Source organism: Scardinius erythrophthalmus, assembly GCF_964197995.2.
Source record: "Scardinius erythrophthalmus genome assembly, chromosome: 22".
Taxonomy (NCBI): domain Eukaryota; kingdom Metazoa; phylum Chordata; class Actinopteri; order Cypriniformes; family Leuciscidae; genus Scardinius; species Scardinius erythrophthalmus.
This window is the reverse complement of record NC_138242.1, coordinates 22745324-22765817: the sequence shown is the minus strand read 5'-3', so window position 1 is coordinate 22765817 and position 20494 is coordinate 22745324. Positions and strand designations below refer to the sequence as shown.

At 37.3% G+C, this 20494-nt stretch overlaps 2 protein-coding genes across 2 annotated transcripts; one reads left to right on the top strand and one right to left on the bottom strand.

The window, feature by feature from the left end:
• Nucleotides 1–298: 298 nt before the first annotated feature.
• On the bottom strand, nucleotides 299–4284 carry LOC308682830 (stomatin; the record flags this gene model as incomplete). Its single annotated transcript, XM_081352772.1, has 7 exons — nucleotides 299–487; nucleotides 1303–1437; nucleotides 2789–2992; nucleotides 3632–3714; nucleotides 3813–3882; nucleotides 4017–4123; nucleotides 4224–4284. The coding sequence occupies 7 exons, from the start codon at nucleotides 4282–4284 to the stop codon at nucleotides 299–301; spliced, it is 849 nt and encodes a 282-aa protein (XP_081208898.1).
• Nucleotides 4285–5344: 1060 nt separating this feature from the next.
• LOC308682792 (multidrug resistance-associated protein 1-like) lies at nucleotides 5345–11682 on the top strand. Its single transcript, XM_081352727.1, has 12 exons — nucleotides 5345–5587; nucleotides 5945–6003; nucleotides 6073–6202; nucleotides 6315–6490; nucleotides 8158–8335; nucleotides 8496–8747; nucleotides 8883–8948; nucleotides 10237–10374; nucleotides 10835–10981; nucleotides 11064–11142; nucleotides 11251–11299; nucleotides 11646–11682. The coding sequence occupies exons 3-12, from the start codon at nucleotides 6083–6085 to the stop codon at nucleotides 11653–11655; spliced, it is 1215 nt and encodes a 404-aa protein (XP_081208853.1). The 5' UTR covers nucleotides 5345–5587; nucleotides 5945–6003; nucleotides 6073–6082; the 3' UTR covers nucleotides 11656–11682.
• The last annotated feature ends 8812 nt before the right edge of the window (nucleotides 11683–20494 follow it).

The following is a 20494-nucleotide window of genomic DNA, read 5'->3' as shown; positions in this document are numbered from 1 at the left end:
TAATATAAAATAATCCAAGAAGCTACGATCAGAGTATAATAGAAGAATTTAGTTATAATATTTGTTAGATTTTAATAATGTAATACAAAAGAACATTTTGAACAATTACATTTTTATTAAACATGTTTTTCATCAGAGAGTGTAGGACACATGAAATATTTGATGCAAAGTTCAAATCATCAACAATATAAACAGAATATTTTTTGCCTGTAAAGCAATGAGTGCTTTAAGAGATGGCATATAGTATGTCTGTACAGAGATATTTGAACATATTTATTGATATAATCCTCATATGTGGTCATCTTCTCATGAAACTAGAGATGAGATCTATAGGAAGAGGAAAGACAATAGTTGAGTTCTTTTCTGTGGCGATCTCAGTCAGTGTCTGCATATAGCGCAGCTGAAGTGCTGACGGAGACTCTGACATCACGTCCGCCGCCTCCTTCAGGGCACGCGAGGCTTTCATTTCTCCGTCTGCTGCGATCACCTGTTCAGTATACAACACACTTAAATATGACCATTTTACAAAGGCAACACTTTAGCCGACAACCACTTTAACATGAATTCATTCATATGAGCACAATCCCAATTCACTCTGGCACACACCTTTAATTACTCGGAAATTTCCACTGAGCAAATCCAGTTTGTTTTTCCACTGCGCTTGTGCCATAGTGTGAGGACATAAAGGCTCAGGTTTCCAGTCAACAATATGACATTAGTATAGTGTTCACTGAAAGGCAAACACTTCTCTGAACTAGTGTATGGATGGGTGGTTAAATTAATGAAAAAAATGGCAGATAAATGAATAAACAATCTTTGAAAGTTTTCTTTCATAGGTCATTGATTTGCCTAGGCTATTTAAAATGCTGGATGAAAATACAGGTTTCCTAACTTTTGGCACTTAATATTAAGTTATAGTTAAATTCAATTATGTAGGTAATATACATACTGTGTATAAACATCTTGCAGATTCTGTGAGCAGTCAGTCATCACAGATAGCAATAAAACCAGGCTAATGTCTTGACCTGTTAGTGCTTTGCTGGTCAGCTGGTTTTGTTTTGGAAATTGATTGGCTTAAGGAGGTCACAGTTCATCTACACCCCTGACCGAGCGAGTGTGAGGGGCTGCAGGTGTTCATCCACACATCCAATCATAGAAAACCGTGTTTCCCCAGACAGACAGAACACAAAGCTGCAAAGCTGATAAGACTAAACTTGGCAGGCTCGGCAGAACAGACAGCATAGCATGTGTTTGTTTGTGTGTGTGAGGCATGTAACAGTCTTTTAGTGCTCAGACACCAACCTTGGCCCGGGCATCTCTGGTGGCCTCTGCTTCAGCTGCCATGGCTCTCTGCAAAGAGGTGGGCAGTTTGACGTCTTTAAGCTCGACCCGTTCCACTTTGATACCCCAGTTCTTGGACGCAGCATAAAGCACAGCCTGTCAGGCAAAAGATAATGAAAAGATGAACAATTTATATTTAAGGCATTTATATGCTCCTATCCAGAGAATGTTGACTCTGGAGGTAATATCCTTAAGGTTCCAAAAAGGGGATTTTCAGTTGCCCTAATGCCATAAAAGAACCATTTTGGCTCCCCAAAAAAACCTTTAAGTGAACAGTTCTTAAAAGAACACACTGTAAAAAAAAAAAGAATTAAGCTAACTTAAAAAAGATCTGGAGCGAATTAGTTGAGTTAAATGAAAAAGTTGAGTGTAGCTGCCTTACTTTTACAAGTTTGCTCAACTTTTTTTTACAGTGCATTTTTTCTTAGTGTGAAGAACATTTTTATCCTCCTGGGACCTCCAGGAATAGACTTTCGTCCACTGTAGTGGACATTATATTTTAGTGAATTTCTCTGACACCATACGCCACAACCTGGGTGTCCTGTAAAGAGCACATTTAGGGCTTTTCAGAGACACCAAATGTTTGGAGGTTTCACATGAAAACAACTTATCCTTGGTCTTTAAAAATGTCTGACATTAATTTAGTGATCAAATGTAGCACTCTTATGGAAATATGATAATGTATTGTAATTATAATTTAAATTGGACTACTTTTCAAATTATTTCATAAACCAACATCTCAGGAAAACGTTATGGGGTTTCAAATCAAAAATACTTTCTGTTACAGAACAGGGTGTTGATTTCATACTTGTCCACTGTAGAGGACATCAGGACTTAAATCATGTTTATCAACCATTTTGTGAGACACAACAAGTGAGTATGGAAATAAATTATACATCAATATTCCTATGAAATATTAGATATTATTATTAAAATGTTGCTAATTATTACTCCAATTATTACACTTCTTTTTTCATTACATTTTGCTCCAAGAACACATTAATGTGCAAATTAGATAGATACATTGCACTGAATGGGAATATTAATTTATGGCCATTTTACCCACATATTGCATAAAGTAAAATGGTGTATCAATTCATTCCATTATATCTTTCATAATAGTTGAGAATCATCTTTTTACAAATTTTGGTTAAAAAAAATCCTGAAACCCCAAAATTAATTGGTGATTGAAAAAAAAATCCCATTGTTTTTCCCTATACATATAATTTCATGTCATTTTTTTTTTTTAAACAACTGAGTCCTGGTGTCCACTACAGATGACATAGCCTTTTTTACCTTTTGTTTCTTATGCTCTAAACAAAGTTTCCATGGATGTTAAAGGTTCTTCATGGAACCATCAATGCCAATAAAGAACCTTAATTTTTAAGAGTGACCTAAAACAGGGCTACAACTTAAGATTCAGAGGTGTTTAGAAGGTTTATCTTACCTCCATCTGTTCTGACATCTCCTCACGGTCTTTTAAGATATCTGTCAAGCTCTTAGTTCCCAGCATGTTTCGTAAAGTAGTCTGTGCAATCATCTGCGTGGCTCGATTTGCATTCTCCACTTTGGTAATGGAGACAGTGGGGTTAAAGATACGATAATAGACCACCGCATCCACCATGATAGTCACAGAATCTTTGGTCAGCACCTGAGGACAGTGAGGAGAAATGTCGAAAATGTAATGCATGTTATACTGATAAAAAAAAAAAGTTGCTGCCTTAAAATTTTACGTACAATCAACTTTGATGTTTAAGTCATTTCAACTTAAATTACATTAAACTGACTTTTAAAAAATGAGTTGAATCTTGTACACTGAAAAAAATGATTAGTTGAATTTACTAAATTTTTTTATGGTAAGTGGTTCCACACAATTGATTTAAGCTACATTTAAACAAATGCATTAAGTTGAACTAAAATTTAATAAATTCAACTTAATGCATTTGTTTAAATGTAGCACTAAAATCAATTGTGTGGAACCACTTACCATAAAAAAATTTTGTAAATTCAACTATCATTTTTTTCAGTGTATAGGTGAAAATTGATAGTTGAAAAAGTTGAAAATTGCTTAAATTATTTTGAAGAGTTAAAGCCGTGTAAAAACATGTGGTCATCATTTTTTGATAATATCATTTTTTTAGTGTAACAACACAATAAAACTCTTCAATAAAGATTATATTAAACGCATAACCTTGAATATTGAATAAAATGTTAGCTGTTTAGATAATAGGTGTTCATAGCAAAATAACTAACAAGATTTAGATGTTTTTGATTCAAATGAATCACTCACCTCTTGAGGAGGGATTTCAAAAGACACTGTCCTCAAGTCAACCTTCCGAAATGTATCCACACATGGAATAATCCAGAACAAACCTTCAAAAACAATCAAGATGAAGTACTGCTTGTTGCAATGGCACTAAACTGTTTAACAAATTATTCATGATTTTAATAACGGTAGGCTAATTACTAACCAGGTCCTTTAGCACCGCCAAGGAGTCGTCCCAAGCGAAAAATAACTGCTCTTTCATATTCCTGGACAATCTTTTAATAAGATGAAATGCAGATAGCAATTGAATTGATTGTGTGATTAACTACAATATCTTAATGTTTATGTCAGATTTTATTATTTTGATAACAGTATATGTGATTTTTAAGTAGGTTTTAAGTTATCTTACCTTCAAACAAAACCACACAGAGACAGGAAAAGTAAGAAAGACAAGGAGGAAGGAAAAGAAAGAAAGGAGGTATCCGCAGAACCCAGAGTTCCCGGATTGGTCACCGTCTGATTAAACCCAAGGTAAAAAGTTAGTCTCTCAAGTACATTAAAATTATCTGATTAAATATATGATTAAAAAAAGAAGAAGAAAAAAAACTCAGCAAACCTGACTGGAATTTTGTATCACTCTCTTCATTTGCTAGAGGTTCAATTTTGTTACTCGACATCTCACTTGCAGAAGACGTGTACACATGTTTAGCCGTTTTTTTTTTCCGTAGGACTGTTGAAATGTACTTTGAGTGAGATATTTAAGGTGAATTAAATACGCTCTCTTTTTCCATTACCGCCCATTTTCACACACAACACATGGAAATTGCATGGCATGTTGCTAAGAAACAAAACTGAGCTCATGTTAAACCTGAAAGTCAATAACTCGTTTGTCCATTCTTCCTTCCTTGAGGCCTTATCAAATATCATCATATATTTTCTTTTTGTTTACACAAGCAATGAACAAATGTTTTGTTTTTCTTCTTGTTCAAATGCAGAGAGTATTTGAATAGAATGTAAGGCCTAAATTAAGTAATCTTTTATCTCTCTCTGTCTTTATTATAATATCTTAGCAAATACAATTCAATATGATTTTCTAATTCAATGTTCTTTAATGTTCTTTTTTTACTTGTTTTCTAAATTCTTAATGTTTTCTTTTGGATATGAGTAAAGACCTGCTCTGACAACGACTGAAAAATAATATCCTATTCTGTGCAAAATAATCCGAAACAATGCGATTTTACAGATTGTAGTATTGTTTCAGGTGCTATTTAATATGCAAACATACATGTTTCTCACTAAGTTATATTATTCAACTTTTTATTATAAATTAATTAATTAACATCTTCTAACTAAGATGTTCTCTTGTTATTATAATTGTACCACAAAAAAAAAAAAAAAAAAAAACATCAAGACATTTGTTACCTTAGAAAGTAAGTTTCAAAGTGAAATCCAAAAGTCAGAGATCACATGAAAATCTGGAATTTAAAATTGTATTAGCCTATACCTGGAGAAAAGTATTCAAATTATTGCATTGAAAATATTTTGTGTAATGAAAACAAAGTATATTAAAATAGTAAAATGCTCAATTAAAAGCTTTTTCAGTTGTGTTCTCAAAATTTACAGAAATGGTTTGAACAACAAAATGATTGACAGTTTTGAAACATGCCACGCCCCCAGCTGAAATCGCCGCTGTGATTGGACAATGTGCGCACGCTGCACGCTCCACTGTTTATCTCCAGACGCGGTTTAATTCAGCACAGAAAGCGAGCTTTAATGATCCCAAAACATGTCAGAGGACATTTAAAACGTGAATTTCGTCGGCAAGCGTTAATAACATAAATTGTGGGCTACTTTATGTGTTTTCCTCTAAGCCGCTATTGTTCTAGCTGTATGAGACGCAGATGCAGTCTTGCAGGATGTCATTTACACGCTGCAAGACAATATATTGTTTTCAGACGCCGCAAGCTTTAGTGAAATGAGGTAAGCACAACTTTAATCGATGCTTTTTTCACAATACATGAACTTAATGTCTCTATTTTTAATATCTTAAGAGGACGCAAGCAAAGTTCACATTATTGTAACGTGGACATTTCACAATTAATTCATTTGCCAAGAAAGACAGGTATTGGTTTAAAAAATAAAATAAAAAATTAGTAGTACACATTTATTTGATTTAAGTTTTTCTTTTTTCATATAAGAACTGACCAGTAGATCTATCTGTCCAGCCTTCTATATGTCCATTAGTCAGATACCCTTTGCAATTCACAAATTACCTTTCTCCATTGTCTAAGATTATTGTCTTTGCTGACATCTGTGTTTTGATATTTCTACTCGCAGTGAAAAGGGAGCCTTATCTGTATGAACCTGTTTAGGTTAAATAGGTAACGTTAATCTAGGTAAGTCTTTAGCTGGGGAGGTATTCTATAATGTCAACCACAGCAACATTTAACAGTTTTTGTTTTCAGGGTGGTTGTAATGGGTCACAGGGGACCACAGCATTTGTCTGACCTTTGCAAGCTGTATAATGAGGAATCTGTCCACACCCTATGCTCAGTGTTTGAGCGTGAGTGGGAAAAACAACAGAATTACAGTGAGGTAACTGTAAAAATACACAAGGGTTAGGGACATTGTTTTTATTGTTTCATTTCATTGTGAAAAGCATGTTTTGTATGAGATGTAATGCTAAAAATGTTAATATTTTATACAGAGGTCAGACTTAGAAGAAGATTCTGGAAGAGAGTTACTGCTGGTCTCCAGGAAAACCAATGCTGGTTACTCTCTCCTTTATGCGATATGGATGACATTCCATCCAGCCTTAGTCAAAGTTGTGCTCCTGAGACTGTCAACAGATCTTTTTAGCATTTTAGGTCTTCTGACACTCAGGTATGACTATGACTATATTTAAAAATATGTTTGTGTTTGTGAGTGTGTGTATATGTATTTTTATTTAAATATGCAATTAGAAATAATTAAATTAAATATTCACTAATTTGCATATATTTCCATATCAGAAATCTGAACAATGGATAAAGCCAGTTTCAAAAGTCTTGTTACATTTTGTTGACATATTAAAGTCAAAGGTTTTTAGTGAGGGGATTTTGGATATCCCTAGTTATCACTCCATAAATCAGAAACTACTATCAACAGTTAAAAAAAAAATCACCATGTTTTTAGGAATAAAATATATAAAATCAGGCAAATAATATATGAACAAAACCCTGTGTAAATACCTTCAGAATATAGATGGCAGTCTGTGACGTCACACACGGAGTGGCCTTTTGTCTGAATGAGACGCACGCACAGGCAGTGCCCGAGGTATGGCAACGAGACGCAGCACCTCATTCCCCTTCTCCGGGAACCAGGCTTACAGTCGGAACCTGAAACGTTCCCTTTCGAAAGTGGAACTTCGACGCTGCGTCTTGGTATTGATGCTATGGGGAACCAATACCCACTACGCAATGCTGAGGGAATGCCTGTCTCATTAGGCTGTAAATATGCACAAACATAGTGGGCATAGCATAAACTGACTCAGATTACCCAGCTGGAGTCAGAAGCATGTGAACCCCAAGGGTGCATCCCATGTGACTCATATAGTGGTGCTACTCCCTAAGCCAATACTCCCTGATACTAGGAAAGATCCCCAAGTTTCTATGCTCTACAGCAAGGGAAGTCCTGGCTGTGCACCTTCTAAGGTGGAAATAAGGGGAAAATACCAAAATATAGCCTCAGATATGTCAGGCATATCTCACCAGTATTTAGCAAGGCTCTTAGAGAGCAGCCTTCCGCAGGGGAGCTTCTACTCCATTCTAACAACCTTGGAGTGGCTAGGGGAGCATAGCTCATACCCTGACTTGAGTAAAGGCACTTCTCCCAGATTCACTATAGTTAATGGCTAAACTATATACTGCTACAATGACAAGGAGGGACGTCTTTGGCAATCCACCTCTACTCATCAGTTTGTAATAATGATCATCCCTATAGAAGCACTCCACCAAAGGGGAGCATTGAACAGGGCTGCCTTATGGGCAGACCAAAGAGTTCAGAGTTTGTGATAGGGGAACTCCCTCACCCCGGCTCATCACAGTGAGCACTTTAAGTTTCCTTCAAGGGCAGAACGCGCTCGCTCCATTGGCAAGACGGAGCCTTCAAACAGTATGCAGCACCACAGGGAAGGATAGCTAGCAAGCAGCTCTTCACCTGGGCCATTTTGAAAGGGTTCTGTAACGTTTGGTGTATGCAAGTGCTACTGAAGTGAAGATTTCTGGTTCAGTCCATTAGATAAAACTCATTTAGAGAAAACCGCCTTTAAAGGCACACTATGCAGTTTCTGTTTTTTTCTCAAACAGCGACCCTTAGAGTCGCTGTGAAGTACTTGTATTTAACTTTACTGTCGTAATTATTGCAAAGCTGTTATATTAAGGTACAAATCTTGCATAGTGTGCCTTTAAAGATATGTATTGTAAATAAAATCTACAGACGCAAATAGATAGTGCAGTAAAAAAATTTATATATATATTATATCTGTTTGTGTACATGTCTTTTAACCTCAGATGGGTGATCCTGTTCTGTGAGAGACAGGCTGTGTTTGACTGGGCAGGATACACACATTCTCTGGTGGTTTTGGGAGCAGTTTGCTGCTGCGCTGTTTCTCAGCATCACTTTGACAAACATAGTAGGATAATTACAGCCAATGCACAAGCGGTTCTGGCTTGTGCCCTCTACAGGAAGGTAAAGATCATTGACTGTCTCATTTGCTCTATTAATGTGTTTTTTATGTCTTAAAAAAATACTGAAAGTAAGCAGTACATTTCTACTTTTTCATATGCTAAAAGGTTTCTCTTCTTCCTCCATGGTTTCTTCCATTTCCCCCTCCTCCTTTACATTGAAGACATTGTCTCTTTCCCATAGTTCTCAGCGACAATCCAACACCACTCAGTGGACGGATGTATTAGGCAAAGTTGAATGTGTAGCAGAACTGGTGGTCACATTGACCTGTCTTTGGTCTTGCCCATTGAGAGTCACTCTCTATCTGGGTTTTCTGTGGGGAGAATTGGGCCCTGGCGTGCTGGTGGGGGTGGTATTGCTACTAGTCCTCATCCCTGTCAACTCTGCAGTGGAGCACAAAGCCAAACAGCTTCGGGTTAGTAAGTGCAGGCTACTCAAGCATTTGCTTGCATAAAATGAAGATGAAGGATGTTCATTGCATCGCAGTACATTTCTGTCTTCTATGTTTTGTTGCTGATATGTTTCATTATCTTTGTTTGCTGTCCCTCAGATAACTCAGCAGATCATCAGGGAAACGAGTGAACAGCTTATCAAGGAAATGTTGCATAAATACCAGGTCTTTTCTTTTCCTGATCCTTACATGTGATCATGTCATATATAGTACTTCCTCTCTTGAATTTGTTTTAATCCCAATCGGGTGATAGGATTTTTGTCTTAGGGTGCCTCAGTCATGTATCTGAGCATGATTTGAATTGGAGGAATATTTCTTGCCTTTAGTACAAAAAGGTCAGATTCAGTTTTTTCATAAATTACTTTTTTTTTTAAGTCACATGAAATCAAAATTAACCATTCTTATTTTTTATGGAACATTGTAGTGTTTTTTAATATAAATGATTTATCTGTGCACATCATTGTTTTATTAAAATTAATGGGTCTTTGTCATCTTTACACAAAAACATTAATTTCCCCTACCCCTCAGGGTTGGAACAATAATCCATCCCCTCCAGCAACCTGTCACTCATATGAGATTGACGCAATTAGCAAACAACAACAATGCAGTCAATTCTTCCTCCTGGTTTGTGAAGCCATTTCACTTGGATATAAATAACAATAGGGAAGAAAATACAATTACAATTTCCCTTTCATGCCAGTTTTCAATAAAAAATCAAATGTGTTTGACAGCAGATGTATGCCAGTAATGAAATTATTTTTGTGATTGCACTTGGTCAGTGCTTCAGTATAAAGTTTGTCCAGAAACACAGCATTTTAATGTGTACTTTATTCAGTGCCTGGTTAGTAATGATAGAACATTACTAAACTGTGTGTATGTCTTTAAAAATGAAAACTTTTATGCCTTTTTTATGTCATCACGTTATATTACAGAAGCTAAAAAGTGTCAAATAACACTTTACTTTCTTTTTATTTTAAGTTAGCAAGCTGACAGCTGAGCCTACTATAGTTTTGCATAGTGCTAGCTGGTTAATACAAGCTCTTTTGATTTAGTTAGAACAAGATATCACATAAATGCAAAGTTTTTGATTAGGCACTGAGGAAAAGTAGTCTGGCATGGCACCACCTCTTTCTGTATTTCACTAGTTTTGTAACTTCTTGATGTATTTTGATGTACATAAGAGTGAAACTGATTATCAAAAAAGAAAAAAAATGTAGGGGACTTGGTTCAATTCAACTGTTGTTGATTAGATGGAGGCAAACCTGAATGCGAGCTTGCAGTCGATTGTAAGGATTTAAGTGGTGCATGGCGTTTCGCCAGATTCTTAAGAATTATAAGGTTTAAAAAAGGGGGGAAAAGAAACGTATGCATGGATGAATTGTTCAAAATAATGTGCATTCAGAAAATAGGGTGAATTTTAATTTCATGCCAACTTTAATCTGCCTTTGTGTAGGCACTGAAGCTTCTCGCATGGGAGTCTTGGTTCCATCAGAGAGTTACAGAGTCACGGGCCAGGGAGCTGGAGGTGCTAAGAATTCTGGGATATTTGACAGCCTTCTCTATGCTCGACTCTATCTGTGTGCCTTTCCTGGTGAGTGCTTGATATTCTGGACATGAATTCCCAGGCTGTGTTTTTGCTAGACTGACCAACATGTTTATTTTCTGGTTTTGCTGTTATCTAGTCAATAAGCCTTCCTGGTTTGTGTAGATATTCAACATCCTACCTAAAAATCTGGTTTTCACTTTTACTACTGTTAAACTACCCTCTCTGTGACTTTGACTTTGTCTCTCTTCTCCAGATGCACAGGGGCTTACTAAGTTAACAAATCCACAGAGCTCTGAGATTAAAACTCAAAGCATCTATTAAAACTCTGTCATAGATTACAACCTGAGGTCAGAACATTGAGGTCTGCTCCATGCCCTCTTTCATCAGTGAAAACCTCTGGCATAGTCCAGAGTTCTGCTCAGTGTTTTGTAAAGTCTAGATGAACTGTTTGTTCTAGATATCTCCTTTGACCCATATTTCCCACACTCTTTGTCTTTCCATGTAGGTTGGTTTCTCTAGTCTTGGTGTGTTTGTCCTGGTGGATGATGGGAATGTTCTCACACCGTCTCAGATCTTTACATGCCTCTGTTTCTTCAGATTGCTCCGCCCACCTCTGCTGGAGCTCCCTGGGCTCTTGTGTGTTCTCAAGCAGGTAGCATGCATGTGACAACATCAAAACCTTTCATCAAATTCTAAGAATCTTTAGATTTAATATTTTTGTTCTAATGAATAAGGCACAGCAGTCTCTTTGCCATCTGGAGAAAATATTTCTCACAGAGGACCTGGGCACCACTCAGTTAGTTACTACAAAAGGTAAAGTCACAATATATTAAAAGTCGCAGATGCACAAAGAAATTTGCTTTATTATTATAAGTGGAAATGTTTGGCATTGTTGTTAAAACTAAAGTGTCACCCTCTCAGGTGCTACAGAAGACATTCCACCTGACAGCCCTCAACAGCCATGTGATGCGTAAGTTGGTCGTTTTTTTATTTGTATTTTATAATGTAAAATTATTCTATTGAACGTCCTCTTTTAAAAATAAGTTAACATTAAAACAGTAATATTATGACATATTATTACAATTTGAAATAACTATTTTCAATGTTAATGTATTTTAATTTAATGTAATTTATTCCTGTGATGGCAAAGCTGAAATTTCAGCATCATTACTCCAGTCTTCAGTGTCACATGATTCTTCAGAAATCATTTTAATAGGCTGATTTAGTGCTCAAGAAACATTTCTTAATATTATCAATGTTGAAAACCGTTATTCTGCTTAATGTCTTTGTGGAAACCGTAATACATTTTTTTTCAGGATTCTTTGATGAATAAAAGCATTTTATTTGAAATGGAAGCCTTTTATAACATTATAAATGTCATTTTTGATCAATTTAATGCATCTTTACAGAATGAAAGTATTCATTTCTTAATATAAATTAATTTAAAAATAATAGTACTGACCCCAAATTTTCTAAGTACTATGTATAGAGGATTTTCTATATTATGTCTCCAGCATGTTTGTGTGCATGTTATCTTATCCTTTGCCATTTGATTTGGCAGAGTTCAGAATCTGAGTCCACGGTGCTTAAAGCACAGTGTGTGACCTGACCCGTAGGCTCTCATTGTCCAGTACTGATCCTGCATTAATATATTAAAATTGCTTTAATCCAAGACAAACATCCTTGCATTTAAGAGCATTAGCAGTGCTTCTGATTTTAATATCTTTCTGATCCCCCTGAGAGAATTTATCATGCTTTTCTTACACTGTGTTCTCTGCACTAGGTTAGCCTTGTGTGGTTTAGTCCTGAGGGTTAATGCAGGTTAATGTAGAAGAGTTGATTTGGTTTTTGTATGGTTAACTCTAATACAGGTACTCCATATGTGTGGAGTTAATAGTGATGTCCAGTTAAACTCAGTTTGTCCTCATAATCATGGGGTTAGTTGGGTGTTTGAGTGTGTGTTTGAGTGTGTGAGAGTGAGGTCCAGTCAAATCCAGAATGTCCTCGTAATCAAGGGTTAGTTAGTTGTTTGAGTGTGTGTTAGAGTGTGTGTTAGAGTGTGTGTTAGAGTGTGTGTTAGAGTGTGTGTTAGAGTGTGTGTGTGTGTGTGTGTGTGTGTGTGTGTGTGTGTGTGTGTGTGTGAGAGTGAGGTCCAGTTAAACCCTCTCCTCTCTTTGCTCTTCACTCACTTCACACCTGCTAAATCTCACATTACAAACTCAGGTTTGTTTTCTGAAAACTCTTAAGTTTAAGCCAGGTCGAACAATTGCTGATAATTTCTTGTTTTGTTTTTCTATATGCTGGCATTGAAACAAACTTAAGTGATGTGGTACTCTCATGGGTAAAGTTAAACTATGATGCTCATGTTTAATGATGTGTGTGCTTGTAGGTGATGTCCAGCTAAACCAGGGTAGTCCTCATAATTAAGGGTTAGGTGTGTGTGTGTGTGTGTATGTGAGTGATATTCAGATAAACCAGGGTAGTCCTCATAAATCATAATTAAATCAGGAAACGCCCACTCCTGCCCTGTCCTTACAGTGCTTTAGTTTGTCAGGTCTTCATATTTCCAGACTGTTTCATTAGAATTGAATTCTGAGCAGTCATATTTTTACCCCATGCCCAGTGGCGTAGCGTCTGGGCATACAGGGTATGTACGTGCAAATGGGCCCGGGCCGATAGGGGGCCCGCCCGTGGGGACCTTTTAATTAAAACGAGGGAATTCTTATTTTTTGTGATTTATTTTTATTTTTATTTGTGGCCACAATAAATATATTTTATGTATGCATGTCATGTGTATTAATTTCTTATTTCTCCGTAATGTCTAATTTCTCTGTCATTTCTTGTGTGCGTTTATTATTTTTTGCACGCCGCGGCTGCCGTAGAACTACGCCGTAATTTTTTACATGACGCATCGCCGCGCCAAATAAAAAAAAGAAAACACAGTGTGAGAGGCTATCAGCAGCTAGCTACTTGAACATTAAGGATGGACAAATACAAACATAAAGCTGGGGCCTTAAAGAGAAAAGAGAAGGTGGAGAAGTTAGTCACGACACGAAAACGACCCAAAATAGACCTTTTTTTTTGCCGACCTAACGTTAGTGCGAATGACAACGATGTCGAAGGTGAGAGGGAAGTTTTGTCAGCTAATATTAGCAGTTGCACGTCTTTGAATGAGAACAACAATGCAGCTGACAGCTTGATGAAGTGCCAAGAGTCGGGGAGTGAAGAAGCAGTTGCAGACGAGCCAAAAGCTGGATATTCGGCGGGAAATATGTCAGCGGGTTACCCAACCCAACAGATAAAGGAAACTATCCAGACACACTAACAGATGGGCAAGTAAAGCATTTTATTGTGTCGCAAGGTTCATGCAAACCCACCGGTCCATTTCCTCGAGATCCATTGCAATGAGACAGGTGCTTTTCAACTAGTTTTCACTCCACCACAAAAAAAGCTTGTATTTAGCTACCAAGACTTTGCCTGTGTTACTCGCCTAAGCTTGACGCTGCATATTGTGAACCATACTGGTTATTTGCAGACCGCAGTCACAAAAGCTACAATATGGCATGGACACAAGGAATAAGAACATGGCAGACCCTGTCAAATACAATTTCCAAGCATGAAGGCGCAGAGTGCCATGTAGAAGCTTTCAGTGTTTATGATCAGTGGCGTCTGCATGGAACTATCGACGAGGCGTCAAATCCGTCAACAAGTACATTTTTGGAGGCAAGTTCTAGGCATCAAACATCAAACAACCTTGCATTTCGGGGACACTTCGAAGACACTAAAAGTGTCAACAAAGGTCATTTTCTCTCCATCATCGACCTACTGGCCAAGTATGATCCATATTTGAAGGAGCTGCTCAGTCGCCCTGCTGGTTCCGTTAAGTATCTCAGCCCAGAAGTCCAAAATAAACTGATTGGTATACTCTCTGAGTCTGTCCAGAAAGAAATTATCAGTGAAATTAAAGCTGCGCCGTTTTTCTCAGTGATCATGACTGAAGATGTATCTAAAGTGGATCAGATGAGTCAAATCTTTCGGTATGTAACCATTGAGAGAGATAGCCAGGGTGCTGCAATGGCTGTGAAAATCAATGAGTCTTTTCTGGGATTCCAGCAAATGCCTGACTCGTCCGCTGGCACAATAGCCAATGAAATTTTACGTTCGGTTGAGGAAAAAGGTCTTTATTTCAAAATTCCGTGGCCAAGGATTTGATGGGGCTGCGAACATGAGTGGCATATACACGGGAGTTCAGTCAAGAATACAGGAGAGACAACCAAATGCCACATATGTACACTGTGCTGCCCATAACTTAAATCTGGTCCTCAATGATTCAGTTAAGTCAATAACAGAGCTGACAAAGTTTTACAACTTTATTATAGAAAAATTATACGTGTTTTTTGCGCACAGTATAAAGAGGTGGAATGTATTGGTTGAGATTACTGAAAAACCCACTCCGCACTGAAAAAACTGTGCGCTACTAGGTGGGCATCGCGCAATGATGCCATGTCTGCAATCAGATACAGATATGTTGACGTGTTGAAGGCCCTGGCCAAAATTTTTACTTACCAGTAAAAAGACAGATGAGTGCAACGAGTCTATGGCTTTGATAAAGCTGATGGAAAGATTTGACTTTGTTTTTATTATAGTTCTTCAAAGTGAAGTCTTGGAACAGATCAATGTCATTTAAAAAATGCCACAGGCAAAGGATGCTGATCTTCTTAACGCTACAGAATTACTTGACACTGCCATCGTGAGTTGACAAGGTTCAGGGAAAATTTCGAGGAGGCAAAAGCAACTGCACAATTCATGGCTGAGAAGTGGGGAGTGAAACAAACCTTTGAAAAGGAAAGAATTAGAAGGGCAAAGCGCCATTTCGATGATTTCTGTCAGGATGAGCGTTTGGCTGATGCTGAAAGTTACTTTAAGGTAAATGTTTTTAACGCTTGCCTAGACATTATAATTTAGTCTGCGATTTTGAGCTTTGCGATCAGTTGCTGATTTGTTTAGAGTAGAGTCGTCCAGCCACGTACACTTGCAACTGAGGAGAAGAACGCGATATACGAAGGGGCACAGAGGTTAGTGGAGAGATACAACCAAGACTTGTCTCCAGCCCTTCCACAACAATTGATCGCTTTCCGTGCAGCCTTTAAAAGACAAATCTCTGGGATGACGACAGTTCAAGATCTGGCCAGTTTTTTGACTGTTGAGAACAACTCTATCACATCTAGCTTCAGTGACATGTGCACCAAATTTAGTTCTCTTTCTTACCATCCCTGTTACTGTTGCTTCAGCGGAGAGCTCATTTTCAAAACTGAAGCTAATAAAAAATTATTTGCGGAGCACCATGTCGCAAAACAGACTATCGGGACTGGCAATTCTTTCCATCGAGAATGCACGAAGCTGTGAATTAAACACCAATGACATTGTGGATGAATTTGCCGAAAGAAAGGCCTGGAGAATGCAACTAAAATGAGTGAGTAATTTTATGTTTTTACATTTTGGGCCGCCGTGCCAAGATCAGTAGTTTATTATTGACATGGTCAATTTGTTGTTTGTTGTTTTATACTTGTTTTTGTTCCGTTCTGGTTGTGAAAAGTTGTTGGGTTGGGTAGAGTGTTTTTTTATGGTATTGTTTGGTATGGTATTTTCTTGATACACTACAGTGAACGTCTATAAATGTCTCTTCGATGTTCTTGGGGGGCAGGGTTAGGGGGGCCCGTACATTTTTTTTTTTTTGCATATGGGCCCGAGATTGACTTGCTACTGAAAATATTAGCCTTTCTTTCCTTTTGTACTATAGGCTGCAAAATTCAAAAGAAAACGAATGAGAAGTTAATTTCTTAAAGGGCCCCTATTATGCTATTTTAAAGTTTCCTAATGTTGTTGTGGAGTCTCCTACAACATGTTTACATGCATCAAAGGTAAAAAAAAAACTGTTTAATTTTCTCATATACATTTGCACATCATCACATTTTCAATGACTCTCAAACGACTCGTCAAATGAATCAATCTCTCTAAATCCCACCTTTCCGCAATATACTCTGCTCTGATTGGCCAGACAGTTCAGTCTGTTGTGATTGGCCTACCGTGTACAGCGCGTTAGCACCTACATAAAACATCTTGCAAAAGTTGCAGTTTGGACTGGTTTTGTTTTAGTTGGAGACACCACATACCACTGTTTTTAAAACGTACTGTAACATTACCTAATAGAAACCAAATGTTGTAAAAACGTTTTGTGTTTGCTGGGAGGTTGTGGTGTTATTGTACAACAAAGCTTTATTTAAATACAAAAGAGACTGCAGTGCTTCTGTATTGCTTCATATTAATAAAGGGTCTACCAAAATTTATATTTATATTTTATATTTATATATATTCCACCAAATATTGATTTCTGAACTCTTCCTGAGTTAAAACATTAACATTCTGTTTAAAAATACATATAATTTTTTCTTTGCATTAATTGAGGTCTTAAAACATGGCATCTTTTTTCCGTTATTTTGACCAGTTGTCATTTTCTGCAGATAAATGCTCTAAATGACAATATTTTTATTGAAATTTGGATTAGAAGAATAAATCAAAAATGTTAATTTTACCCAAACAGATATACACATACAGTGGGGAGAACAAGTATTTGATACACTGGCGATTTTGCAGGTTTTCCTACTTACAAAGCATGTTGAGGTCTGTAATTTTTATCATAGGTACACTTAAACTGTGAGTGACGGAATCTAAGACAAAAATCCAGAAAATCACATTGTATGATTTTTAAATAATTAATTTGCATTTTATTGCATGACATAAGTATTTGATTACCTACCAACCAGTAAGAATTCCGGCTCTCACAGACCTTTTAGTTTTTCTTTAAGAAGCCCTCATGTTCTCCACTCATTACCTGTATTAACTGCACCTGTTTGAACTTGTTACCTGTATAAAAGACCTGTCCACACACTCAATCAAACAGACTCCAACCTCGCCACAATGGCCAAGACCAAAGAGCTGTGTAAGGACATCAGGGATAAAATTGTAGACCTGCACAAGGCTGGGATGGGCTACAGGACAATAGGCAAGCAGCTTGGTGAGAAGGCAACAACTGTTGGCGCAATTATTAGAAAATGGAAGAAGTTCAAGATGACGATCAATCTCCCTCGATCTGGGGCACCATGCAAGATCTCAGAAAGCGTTAGTCTGGTCTTGGGAAATCTCATCTCCCCTAAGCTTCTTTCTGTTGTGCTTAAATCCTCTTCTCCTGGTGGCTCTCATACCCTGACTCCGCCTCCTGGCAATTGGATCCACTCCATTTCCATGACAACGCTGACGAGTGCTCGAGGAGCTTGCCACAATATATATACATACATACCATATTTTTAATTTTTTTTTTTATAATTATTATGCTTTGATCAAAAATGCAATAAAAACAGCTATTTTGTGATATATTATCACAATTTAAAATAGTTGGTTTCTATTAATATATTTTAAAATGTAATTTATTCCTGTTATCAAAGCTGAATTTTCAGTCAAGTCAAGTCAAGTCATCTTCATTTATATAGCGCTTTTAACAATGTAGATTGTCTCAAAGCAGCTTTACAGAGATAAGCGTATAATTTAAGGTAACAGAGATTGTTTCGGCTTTACAGCAGAGTTAAGTTATTTCCATCTAAAGTTAGTTTTAATTGATTTGGTTCCGTCGCAATGATCATTTGTTATTAAATTAGGGGCCGCTAAGACGACACCATTCTCTCTACACAGACTTTAAACGCGAACCTGTGAGAAACGCTGATGGCGGTCACATGCGCATTTAGAATGGGTTCTATAGTTATGTGCGTTTGAATATACGCAGGTTTGGAAATCCCTACAAGCCAAGCCTAAACAAAATACTTGTTTTTCCTTATAAATTTTGATAAGGAATTTTATTTGTTGCTTTGGGGTAGGACCGCGAGACGAATTTTCCCAACAACGCCTTATCTGTAGAGTGGTAGTGGGATCCTCCATAGGGAGAGACTAGTTGGCACTTCAGCACTGCGTTGTCATCGGTCCAGGCGAAGGTCCTTCGTCAGATCTGGATACGGCCTGGATCCGGCAGGCTGCAGGAAAAACCTTGGGATAAACACAGACACTAAAATTAGCGTAGATGCCATTCTTCTCATGATGTAACGAGTACATCAGGATTTTTGGGAAGTGTTCCCGGTTCCGGCTGACCTAGTCTATGCAGCATAACATTAAATTATAGAAGTCTATAATGTATTATGTGAAAGCGAGGTCAAAGAGATGTGTCTTTAATCTGGCTTTGAACTGACAGAGTGTGTCTGCTTCCCGGACAATGGTAGGAAGACTGTTCCAGAGTTTTGGTGCTAAATAGGAAAAGGATCTACCGCCAGCAGTCGATTTTGATATTCTAGGTATAATCAACTGGCCGGAATTTTGAGATCGTAATAGACGTGACGGACTATAATGCGTTAAGAGCTCGCTCAAGTACTGCGGAGCTAAACCATTCAGTGCTTTGTAAGTAATCAGCAATATTTTAAAATTTATGCGATGTTTAATAGGGAGCCAATGCAGTTTTGACAGAACTGGGCTAATATGGTCATACTTCCTGGTTCTGGTAAGAACTCGAGCTGCTGCGTTTTGAACCAGCTGTAGTTTGTTTATTAAGCGTGCAGGGCAACCACCTAGTAGAGCATTACAATAATCTAGCCTTGAGGTCATGAACGCATGAACTAATTGTTCCGCATTTGTCAATGAGAGCATATGACGTAATTTAGATATATTTTTAAGATGGAAAAATGCAGTTTTACAGATACTAGACACGTGACTTTCAAATGAAAGATTGGTATCAAAGAGCACACCCAGGTTCCTAACCGACGACGAAGACTTAACAGAGCAGCCATCAAGTGTTAGACAGTATTCTAGGTTATTACGTGAGGAAGTTTTTTGTCCAATAATTAGAAACTCTGTTTTTTCAGAATTTAGAAGTAGGAAATTACAAGTCATCCAATTTTTTATATCCGCTATGCATTCCGTTAATTTTGTGAATTGATAAGTTTCGTTAGGTTTTGAAGAAATATAGAGCTGAGTATCATCGGCATAACAGTGAAAGCTAATGCCATGTTTCCTAATGATATCTCCTAAGGGTACCATGTACAGAGTGAACAGCAGCGGTCCTAGTACTGAGCCTTGTGGTACGCCATACTGAACTTGTGATCGATGAGACATCTCATCATTTACTGCTACAAACTGATAACGGTCAGATAAGTATGATTTAAACCATGCTAGTGCATTTCCCGTAATGCCAACATAATGTTCTAATCTATTTAAAAGAACGTTGTGGTCGATGGTGTCAAATGCAGCGCTAAGATCGAGTAACACTAATAGAGAGATACAACCACGATCGGATGATAAGAGCAAATCATTTGTGACTCTAACGAGAGCTGTTTCGGTACTATGGTACGGTCTAAATCCGGACTGGAAATCCTCGCAGATATCATTTCTTTCAAGAAAGGAACACAGTTGTGAGGATACTGCCTTTTCTAATATCTTTGACAGAAAAGGTAGATTCGAGATCGGCCTGTAATTGACTAATTCTGTAGGATCAAGTTGCGTTTTTTTAACAAGCGGTTTAATCAAAGCCAGCTTAAAGTTTTTTGGTACGTATCCTAGAGACAAAGACGAATTAATGATATTAAGAAGAGGATCTATGACCTCTGGAAGTATTTCTTTCAGTAGCTTAGTCGGTATAGGGTCTAACATACATGTTGTAGATTTAGATGATTTAATGAGTTTAGTAAATTCTTCCTCTCCTATAGCAACGAATGAATCAAATTTTTCCTCAGGGAGACTACAGTGCACTGCCTGATGCGATACTGTAGTAGACGGTTGCATAGTTATAATTTTGTCCCTGATATTATCAATCTTATAAGTGAAGAAGTTCATAAAGTCATTACTGCTGTGTTTCTTGGAAACTTCGGTGCTTGAAGCTTTATTTTTCGTTAGTTTAGCCACCGTTTCAAATAAATACCTAGGATTATGTTTATTTTCTTCAAATAGGGTTGAAAAATAAGCAGATCTAGCAGCTTTTAAAGCCTCTCTGTAAGTAATTGAGCTCTCTTTCCATGAAATGCGAAATACCTCTAGTTTTGTTTTCTTCCAGTTGCGCTCCATTTTTCTGGCT

Bases quoted from the DNA above. Each gene is read 5' to 3' on its own strand.
- LOC308682792 (XM_081352727.1), top strand. From the start codon at position 6,083: ATGGGTCACAGGGGACCACAGCATTTGTCTGACCTTTGCAAGCTGTAT. The intron at 6,491-8,157 runs GTATGACTATGA...TTTTAACCTCAG, and splicing joins TTAGGTCTTCTGACACTCAG to ATGGGTGATCCTGTTCTGTG. The intron at 8,748-8,882 runs GTTAGTAAGTGC...GCTGTCCCTCAG, and splicing joins ACAAAGCCAAACAGCTTCGG to ATAACTCAGCAGATCATCAG.